Source organism: Micromys minutus, assembly GCF_963924665.1.
Source record: "Micromys minutus genome assembly, chromosome: X".
In the NCBI taxonomy this organism is placed as follows: domain Eukaryota; kingdom Metazoa; phylum Chordata; class Mammalia; order Rodentia; family Muridae; genus Micromys; species Micromys minutus.
In genome coordinates this window covers 113,248,325-113,259,324 of record NC_137970.1, presented here as the reverse complement: position 1 = coordinate 113,259,324, position 11,000 = coordinate 113,248,325, and the positions used below count along the sequence as shown (strand labels likewise).

The 11,000-nt window shown below is 44.2% G+C and overlaps 1 protein-coding gene across 1 annotated transcript; it reads left to right on the top strand.

The window, feature by feature from the left end:
* Window positions 1-564: 564 nt before the first annotated feature.
* LOC308415639 (small ribosomal subunit protein uS12-like) lies at window positions 565-1,003 on the top strand (the record flags this gene model as incomplete). The annotated part of the gene is made up of 1 exon (XM_080910684.1): window positions 565-1,003. The coding sequence occupies exon 1, from the start codon at window positions 572-574 to the stop codon at window positions 1,001-1,003; it is 432 nt and encodes a 143-aa protein (XP_080766810.1). The 5' UTR covers window positions 565-571.
* Between the last annotated feature and the right edge of the window lie 9,997 nt (window positions 1,004-11,000).

The window sequence follows — 11,000 nt, the reverse complement described above, 5'->3', positions numbered from 1 at the left end:
TATGTAGTCACTATGCTGGTGGGGGAGCCTCAGAAAGCTCTCGCCAAGAAAAAGAGGACTCAAAACAGACCCACGTGCTCATGCGTAAAACAGAAGGGAAAGAAAACCCAGATTTTCAGGAAATAGTGAGAATGCTTAGCTGTTGACTTAAGAAAATAAATGTTATTAAATAACTATCTTATACTATATGCAAAAATCATCAATTCCAGATGGTATACATTACTAAATGTTAACATAAATCAATAAATATAAAAATACTAAATCCTGTTAATAGCAATACAACTTTATTCCACTTTGGAAAGAAATTTGACTAGACTCGTGTATGTTAATTATAGATTTTCTTCTTCCAGTGATATGGATTAAAGTCAGGATCACTGAGTCCCATCCACAGCCAGGAAGAATAAACGATGCTATCTTATGCATGTGTGCCTGTTTCCTAACAACTGAACCTCTTTATAGTTTCCCTAAGGAGCTACTGATACACTTGTACATAAGGGACATTGCCCAGGGTGATCATCTCAACACTGATCATAAGAGTAACTACACTCTCTCGGCCCATGGCATTGTCAAGATGGGCAAGTGTCGTGGTCTCCGTACCGCCCGGAAGCTCCTCAGTCACCGGCGGGACCGGAAGTGGCATGACAAGCAGTACAAGAAAGCCCATTTGGGCACGGCCCTGAAGGCCAATCCGTTTGGGGGCGCCTCTCATGCTAAGGGGATTATGCTGGAAAAAGTAGGGGTTGAAGCCAAACAGCCAAATTCTGCCATCAGGAAGTGTGTCAGGGTGCAGCTCATTCAAAACGGCAAGAAGATCACAGCCTTCGTGCTCAATGATGGCTGCTTGAGCTTCATTGAGGAAAACGATGAAGTTCTGGTTGCTGGATTTGGTCGAAAAGGTCATGCTGTGGGTGATATTCCTGGAGTCCACTTTAAAGTTGTTAAAGTAGCCAATGTGTCTCTTTTGGCTCTGTACAAAGGCAAGAAGGAAAGACCAAGATCTTAAAATTTGACAATGGAAACACAGTAATAAATTTTCATATTCTGAAAAAAAAAAGAGTAACTACACTGAGAGACTGGAAAGATGTCCCAGCCATTATGAACACATAGTGTACTTGCAGAGGACCAGGAGTTCTGTTGCCAGTGCTCTTATTGGTCAGCTCTCAGCCAGCTGTAATTCCAAGTCCAGGTAATCCCACACCCTCGGCTGGATTCTGTGGGTAGCTGAACACGTATGACATATATTCACACAGACACATATATACATATATAAATATGGTAAATGAAATTGTAATTATGATTTTTTATTATGTGTGTTTCTGTGTGCAGCTGCATGGGGGATGAACATATGTGCACATGAATGCAGATATCTGGGAAGGCTGAGCTATAGACATGAGTGCTGTGAACTAAAAAGAAAAATAATCGTTAAAAGGAATTTTAAAAGCAGTATTAAAAGATATCTAAGATATGTTGCTAGATGAAAAAAGTTCTTCATGGAATACTGTATAAAAGATGTTCATCTTATAGCTTAAAATAAAGCACTGTGTAAATCCATAGGTACATTTGATTTTGTAAATATAGAGAAGATGTCCCGCGCAACTGTCTCGCCAGCAAGAATGACGCAGCACACAAAATAGGATTCTTCTGCGGTAAAGCTTTAATGCTCTCGAGAGGCAGAGCATAAGCTTACATCAAGTAGAAGCGAGGACACCGAAATATCTAGCCCGTCCCCTTATATAGGAATCAGTCCTTGCCTTGGACATGGAGCCCCCTGATTGGTTGAAACTCATCAGGCCCTATGACGCCATGGGAGAGGCAGACCTCAAGTAGTGGAAAGTTACCCAGCACGTGCGCACATGACTTGTTTACTGCTAACTCCAGCCGGATGTCAGTGCCATCTTGTAATGGAGAATGTGCAGGCAGCGCCCCACATTTCCCCCTTTCTTTTATTCTTTAAGCAAAGTAGGACACACATATTAAGAGGGCGGAGATAGAAGTCAAATCCTCATTAAGGTGCATAAAGACCATGTACAAGAGTAACCGCTAGGATTTTTGTAGCCCGTAGTACTCCTGACCTGTCACTCTGCCGTTTTTCTGAGGGAGGGACACTGGGGAAGGCAACCCTCATGCAAAATGACATATCTCCCAGAGATACCCCACGGCAAGGGGCTCTCAGTGCGATGCTTAGCTCGGTATCCCTCATGGGCTGCTCAAGCCAGACACTCTAATCCTGTGCAATGAACCAAAGTTCTAGGAGTGCAAGAGCTGTCTGGCCGGCGACCTACTGCTTAAGCATAGACAACCAGATATCGGCTGATGCTCCATGTTCTAGAGCGACAAGCGCTTGGGCAATAACCACCTTGTCTCTTTTTGTTTGGGCCTTGAGCTTACAAACCAGCCAGAGAAGCAACACAAGTCTGCAGCAAAGGATTGCTCCAAAGAGTCCCACCCCCACCCAAGTTGATATCGGTGGTGAAAAACTTAGGGAAGACTGTAGCATCATGTTCCACTGGAATTGGTTTAGAGAATGCTAACAGAATCGCCCATCTCGCCTCTCCTCTGACTCTCTGGTTCCAAAGCATCAGGAGCAGGGCTGTCATCAGGAGTCTCCACCATTTTTCGAGTGAGTCTCTCGGGGACCCAAAAGGGATTATTTTCATCCTGAGGGAAAACACAAACAGCTCCCCTGGATCTGATCAACACAAGATCCGGTCCTTTTCATTTATTAGTTATGACATCTTTCCATTTCACCATCTCTCTTGGTTTGTCCATGGGTAGGCAATGCCTTTCAGCCGCCGTATGGCCGTGCTCATCAAGATTTTAAAAATTTAAGGTGAATAGTGCCATGGAAGTTGCAGTTCTAGGCACAGGGGGTAGAGCTTGCATAATTCCCCCTTTTTGTTTCATTAAATAGGATTTGAGGGTGCGGTGACCACGTTCGACGATGCCTTGCCCTTGTGGGTTGTAAGGCAAACCTGTGAGATGTGTCACGGCCATGTGGCTACAAAATTGTTGGAATTTTTGTGAGGTATAAGCAGGACCATTATCTGTTTTTAAGAACTTTGGTTTACCCCAGGCACTCCAGGCCTCCAAACAATGTTGGATGGCATGTGAGGCCTTCTCTCCAGATAAGGGAGTGGCTGCAATTTTACCCGAACAGGTGTCAATGGATACATGTATATATTGCAGCTTACCAAAGGAGGAGACATGGGTAACATCCATTTGTTTAATAGAAGGAAGGGTAAAGGCAAACCTAGGCCTATCTTGAGAATGTAAAGGTATGGAAAAGAAACAATCTTTAATATCTATTATCATTAAAGGCCAATGTTTTGGGAGCGCCGTGAGAACCGGTAGGCCACATTGTATAGGGCCAAGCAAATGCATTTGTTTATTGATGGCTCTCAAGTCATGCAACAATCGCCATTTTCCTGATTTCTTTTTAATCACAAAATGGGGGTATTCCAAGGTGAAGTAGAGGGTTTTACATGACCCAATTGTAGTTGTTCTCTAATTAATTGGGTAACAGCTTCTAATTTTTCGGAGGTAAGGGGCCATTGAGGAACCCATACCGGATCCTCCGTTTTTTATGGTATGGGCCATACTGCCTCAATGGCGCTTAGGAAAAGCCCAGACCCTGCCTTTCTTTGGGTCCAAGCCTTCTCGCTCATCATCATCTGAAGTCTCGGGGCTATCAATGTTAAGAGCCTCAAGGTCTTCTACAGGGTACAAGCTGACTCCCCTTTTCTTAATATTAGAGGGCATGAGGGAATGAAAATCTGAAGGTTTGTGAGTAACAACTCTCCTGCTGTGCAGCGTACCTGGAGGTCCATTTTCCTTAGGGGGGTATATATTTTCCTGCGCATGCCCATCCTCTCGCTCTGTTCGGCTTCTGATAGTCTATCCTGGACTTTACTCAATGCCTCTTGCCCCGCAGCGACAGCGGGCCTACAACTCTCCTCTTTTAAACAATTTTGTACCATCGTCCAAATGGCCATGGTCCCGGGCCCGAGGTCTCTGGCAGTCTGTGCACGGCCTAAATCTCTACCCAATTTTTTCCATGAGGCTGGTGAAAGAGACCCAGAGACCGCAAACCAAGGGGCAGCACGCTCTACCTCTTTTACGATGTAAAAGATGGAAGATGCGAGCGGGCAATTCTAGATTTCTCTGCTTAAGAATTGACTGCAGGGCTGTAACGGTCGAGTGTGAAGAGCCCATCACAGCGATGTAATGCCCGAGGCTTATTTACGTTGCGGCACAAAGTGAAACTGAAAGGCGAGTAAGCACAAAACTAACCCTAGCCCCGATGGACACACGAGGAAATTAAGAGGAAGAGAATAAAAACTGCACTGACAAAGACCAGAGCCTCTACAGACCCTTCCCAGGCCGTGGAAGATTTAAACCAAATTTAAAGAAAGATCCAGGGTCAGACATACCTTGCCGAACTTATCTCCCCGCAGTTCTGGATCCTCCCTGCCCAGAGACAGGGGATCTTCGCTGGTGCTGACGATGGAGTGGTCTGAGTTCCCGGGTTCAGACACCAGATGTCCCGTGCAACCGTCTCGCCAGCAAGAACGACGCGGCACACAAAATAGGATTCTTCTGCGGTAAAGCTTTAATGCTCTCGAGAGGCGGAGCATAAGCTTACATCAAGTAGAAGCGAAGACACCGAACTATCTAGCCCATCCCCTTATATAGGAATAAGTCCTCGCCTTGGACGTGGAGCCCCCTGATTGGTTGAAACTCATCAGGCCCTATGACGCCACGGGAGAGGCAGACTTCAAGGAGTGGAAAGTTACCCAGCACGTGCGCACATGACTTGTTTACTGCTAACTCCAGCCGGATGTCAGTGCCATCTTGTAATGGAGAATGTGCAGGCAGCGCCCCACAAGAAAATATCTGGAGGCATAGTAATCTATAATTATGAATTTGCCTCAAAATGATTTGTGACAAAGTACAAAAGCAGCAGTGTGCTATTAGAAGCATTTATAGTGATAATATTTTAATTTCTTTGATCATTTTAGAGCACACGCTACAGGACTATGGCAGCTATGAGATTAGAGACCTCTTCCCCCTTCCCATTCCCAAATTCAGAGGTGAAAGCTTGAATCAATTTTTCATGAGACTCAATGACAGGAATCTCTGCATGGTTATGCTAATGCCTATTATACCTGCCCTCAGATATTTTACAAGGGCTGAGTGTGAGATGTAGCTCAGAGCTCCTACCATGTGTGAGAATATGGCTAAATCCCCAGCACTTCAAAACATATTCTGTTTCCTTTTATATTTTCCTTTATTTTTTTTCTTATTTTGAAGCCAGGTGTATAAGTCGGGATTCGCTAGAGTCACAGACTTATGGATAATCTCTACATAGCAAGGTATTTGTTGGTGACTTACAGTCTGTAGTCCAGTTCCTTAACAATGGCTGGCAGCTGCTGTGAATTCCAAGGATCTAGCAGATGCTCAGTCCCTAAGGGCAAGCAGGCAGAGCCCCACAGGGCAAGCAGGCAAAGTCCCAGAAGGCAGGCAATCCAAGAGAGAGCCTTCCTTGTTCCAATGTCCTTATGTAGGTTTCCAACTGAAGGTTTGTCCCAGATTAAAAGTGTGTGCCACCACACCTGGATCTGGGACTTGCTTGTCCCAGATGACCTTGTGCTCAGTTATCTCCTTGCCTTAGTTTCCTAAGATTCTTAGCCTCTATGCCTCAAGATCAAGATCAAAGGTGGGCCTCCCAGTTCTGGATTGTGGTTCATACCAGATATGGTCAAGTTGACAACCAGAAGTAGCCACTACACCAGGTCTCACCATGTGGCCCTAACTAGCCTAGAACTCACTTTGTACACCAATCTGGCCTTGAACTCATAGAGAACCTCCTACCTCTGCCTCCAAAATCCTGGAACTAAAGACAAGCGCCTAGTCGGGTGGTAGTGACACATGCCTTTAGTCGAAGCACTCCAGAGGCAAAGGAAGGTGGATTTCTGTGAATATGAGGCCAGCCTGGTCTACAGAGTGATTTCCAGGACATCCAGGAATAGATGAACCCTGTCTTAAGGAGGAAAAAAGACATACATCAATGTGTCCAGAGCAGCCTTCTCATTTGGAGTAAAGTATTTGCCTGCTTGCTTGCTTGTTTTACTATTTATTGAGACACAGTTCCTCCATACAGCCCTGGCTGCCTAAAGCACTATGTAAAACAACAGACAGATCTCAAATGTACAGTGATCATTCTACCTTTACCTCCCAAGTCCCATCATGCCTGGCTAGACTAGCACTTTGATTCAAGCAGCTCCCATTATAAGATACAAATATGTCACCTCCTGGAGAGTAAGGTCCTTGAGGACATACAATGATTTTAGTCAACTTGATGTCCCCCTTCTTAGCACAGTCCTTGGCACCTGGTTGTGGATGCTAAAACTTAGTTTGTATTACTATCTATTTTTCCATTAATTATTCCTTAATAGAATCCCATTTTACCTTTATTCAGTAGCTGTGTATAGTATCTTTCTGTTTTCCTGGCAACCTATGTTAAGTATTTACCATATAAACCTTGAATGGATAATTCTAACAACTATATTACCTACACATGTAATAACAATTTATGGGGGAAAAAAAGACCATGAATTTGAAAAAGAGCAAGGAGAAGTATATGAGAGGATTTTGTGGGGAAGAAAAGGGAAATGACATAATCTCAAAAAGAAAAGAAACATTTCTAAATCCTTTACCCCCTCAATGAGCAGAAAATCATTAACGTAGACAGTGTAAAATAAACTTAGGTCTCTGAAAAGGAAGAAAAGGGCCTGACAAGCGAAGACGACACAATCACAGGCACTATGGGAAAGTCTGCGGCCTGAAATGCCACAGAAGGCAGCCTCCGGTCCCACATGGACCTTTTCTCTCAGTTCATTGCTGATACAATGATCAGAGAGTAACATGCACTCCTTGATGTATTCATTCATTGGCCAATTTACTAAACAACTCCCATGGCCAGGTGTCCTAGTCCCTGTCCCCAGCAAGAGTGAGAGCACGTGCCTGGGAGGCAGGCTGGGAGGAAGGTGGCCTTTGTACTCAGTACTGCTACTTACGACAAGCCATGCTGGTTGCTGACTTTTCTGAGCTGAGATGTAGTAGATGACAGCACTTCTAGTCGTGTGTTATTTTGTACTTTTAAAACACTCTGTTGTAGCTAATGGTTATTATTAATATTATTAGGCTGACACTCTTTTCTTATCTTATCCTTCTTTTATTTATTTGGTTTGTTGGTTTTTTTTTTCTTTTCTCAAAACAGGGTTTCTCTGTGTAGCCCAGGCTATCCTGGAACTCACTCTGTAAAACAGACTGGCCTCGAACTCACAGTTTCACCTGTCTCTGCCTCCCATAGTCTGGCACTAAAGGTGTTCACCACCATGTCTAGTTAAACTGATAGTCTTAGATTCTTGTAATCTAGGTAAGATGGACCTTAGATAGAAGAAAAGACACTAATAATTGCCTCTAGATTAAAACCAAGCATGTGCCATCGAAAGGGGCCAAGTCAAAGTGAAATGAAATAACCCCCAGTTAAATCTTGGGATTGAGGAATGCTTTTCAGAGACTTTAGACAGGTGGTGTGTGTGGCTGTGCCCTCCTCTGCCTGTAAACACAAAATGAGTCCTGTGCCAGACACAGAGTGGAATTGGTTAGCGTGACAAAGGAAAGGTGAGAGACCCAGTTAAGACTGTTTCTCTATAACAGCAAACATGCATTTTGGCAGTGGATAAATGGACCATCATGAATCAGTTGCTTTATCCAGACTCGGGCAAAGAAATTACATTAAAAAAAAAAAAGAAATGGAGTTAAAAATCAGGTTAAAATCATTTTACTAAAAAGATGGTTTTGATTGTGAAACAATGTCCTCTGTAAAATAAAAGAATCCTTTGCTGGTACATTCCATTAGCAAGAAGATGCTTTGGATACATTTGAATCTTTTGATTGCTTGATTGAATGAAAACTCTTAAAACCAGAGTGAAGAACAGACATTCCCTTGGAAATTGTTCTCAGCAGTCTAGACAGTATTTGGTACAGGAACCCAAATTGAAATCCTGCTTGCCAATGGCACCTTTACGATCTACTTTCTTACACACTAATGGCTTACCGGATGTGCATTGCCCAGTGAGATTTTAGGCTCCCTAAGGGCAGGAACAGGGCCATCTGTCCTTCTCAGAACTCAGCACTATCATGAGCACAGAGTCCCCTGGGTTTGCCTTTCCCCATCAGTCCTCTCTCCTGTCTAAGTCTTCATTATAAGGTGATAAGTATGAAGGACAGTGGGAGCCACATTTGCTCATTTGTAATTATCTTGAGTTGCTGGTTTCTGCCCATGGGTTTCTACTTGCCAGGCAGGCAGACAGAGAAGAGCATCAACCCTCAGCTCCACTGCAGTTTGCAGAAAATAGTTTTCCACTAAGCTCTAGAGAAGATAACTTTATGGGAATCCCACCATGGTGAAATCAGGCTCAAGAAGGGAATGGCATTGCTATCTCAACTTCCCGGATGAGTAATACAAAAGACTTCCCTAACAACCCTAAAGCCACCCAAGCCTATGAACAATAGTGTGTTAAATAAATCCCCTTTTGCTGGAAGGGGTGCTCTGTTGGGCCTTACAGCCCTTGCCAGGAACTGCTGGGAAAACCTATGGGGGGTCCCTGCTGAGGCCAGGCTTGGAATTGATAGAAATATCAAGAATGTGACTTTGAGGAGGGAGGCAAAGCAGAGCCTGTCAGTTGAGAGAAACCATCCTTTGGCCTCCTTCCCCCTTCTTTTCCTGAAGGTTGACTATCCTTGTAATTAACTGTGGAGCATGGTCATGTGGGAGGTTGCTAAGAATGCAGAATCACAGGCTCCCCCTTTAGCAAAATCCCCAGGAATTCATAAGCACAGTAAAATTTGACAGTTGCTAGCCTAAGCCCTTGGGGCCTGTTAAATGTTCCAGTTAAATGGGGTTGAGGACGCTGTCCCATCACTGACATTGCTATGGATAGCCAGTAAGATAATTTGGTGCAATGGTGTGTGGTGACCATTTGGTAAAAAATTCGAAAGCCAGTTGTTGATGTTTTTGGTGGCTTGCAATTGGATTATGGTGGAAGTATTTACACCACAAACATCTGCGAACCAAACAAATCAGAGATTTTCATTTGATTAGCAGAGATCCCCGTTTACCTGCACTCCACTGGAGAAACCTTTTACAACTGATCTCTAAGACCCCTGAGCTGGGAAATCGGCTCTGCCTAGTCTATAAAAGACACTTGCAGGTCTGGATGTTGTTCTGAACTGGGGGCTGGAGATGGTGTTTGGATACCAAAACAGAAGGGGTAATGGTACCAAAAGGACAAGCTTCCAGAATGGAACGGGGGGGGGGGGGGGGGGGGGCTGTGCTCAACAGCTGGGGCTCATTACTGCACCACTCACCAGTGAGCAGCTCAAAGACCCTGCTCTGTTTTTTTTTTTTTTTTTTTTTTTTTTACACTGCAGAAGGTCAGCACTTCAGCAGCAAAGGAAGCCTGGACCCAGAGCGGCACCACTGGGCCCTGTCTGAGGGAACCTTTGAAAACAAGTTTTTAAATCATTAAGGAAATGAAAATGAAAAACAAATCCCAAGAGAGGAGAAAACCTGCACTAGCTAGCTTACTTAACGCAGCCTGCGCGTTAATGGGACATTAAGGTCACACTGAAAGCAAAAAAGCAAAGGGGGAAAAAAAAAAAAAAACACTTGAGCCAACAAGTTCCCTAGTTCACACGGGGCAAAGATGAACCATTGAGCGGTGAAGCATTTGTGTTCTTAGACATCTTTGCACGGGGGGATGGTCTGCCTCTCCGAGGTACTGTAAGCATTTTGTGGTCCAGAGGTTGCTATGGTGGCCGCTTTTGTGTTGAATAACAAAGTGCCATATAATCTTGAGCAAATCTGCATAAATTATGTCTGGCCTATAGTTCCAGTTTACACATCCTGATCAGTAATTGAAGAAACATGTTCAAGCCCAGAGCACAGGGGCAACCGGCTTGTGTTCCGCCAGTGGAGGAGTTTCCCAAGTTAGCTTCATGCACGGAGCTTTTGCCTCCCTTCTGCTGAACAGCCGGTGATTGCCAACACACCTTTCCTGGCATTATTTTGCAAGCCATTCAGAACAAATGCTATGAGGAGGAGCACTTGGCATTTTTTCAGATAATTGAAATCACAGCCAAGAGAACATGTTTCTGTTCTGATGCATGGAAACACAATCTTCTTTATGCCTTCAGTCCATATTTGTGACAAAATGACACTTTCATATAAAATAAAAGCCCTAAACCTTATCACTGTTGTTTCTCTGTCTTTAATCTCTTCCTCTCTGAGCCACAACATTCTTTGAAATCCAGAATTGTATTATGAGAGCCTTCCTGCCTTTGGTCCAAGCAGAGCATATTGCAGTACTTTGGAATGATGAGGTATTGTCAGCCCCAAACCCCGCCCCACTTCCAAGCACTCTTCCCACCCATTTGGCAAGAAGTTTTCATAGAGAAGTTGTAGTCAAATTGTGTATTTGTAGATGGTTGGCAGCCTTAGCAAATGGAATTCAAAAGTACCAGTAGTATATTCCATATCCCCTGAGCTCATGCACGTCAGTGGATGGCCAGGGCATGATGACATCTTCCCCAGAGCAGTGTGGCTCCATTTCAGTTTCTGCAGAACAGCCCTGTTATTCTGCACTCTTAGGTGTTGTGAGGCAACACCTAAGCCATGTACCTTTTACTCCTTTCTGGAAAAGCGGCCAATCCCAGTCGTACATAGGCAACATCCAGCTGGAAAAGCTACTATTATCTCAGAGGTGAGTGCAGTGTGGCCGTGAGTCATAAGAGCTTACAAAATGGCAAAACCAGGTGTCTGGGACTCCAAATGATATTAAAGAAGCTCCCTACCGGCGGTGAGACCGAACGAGATGGAACGCCGGCCCTCTACCAAATGCAGTGGGGAAATGTATGGAGTGGTTCTGATTTTC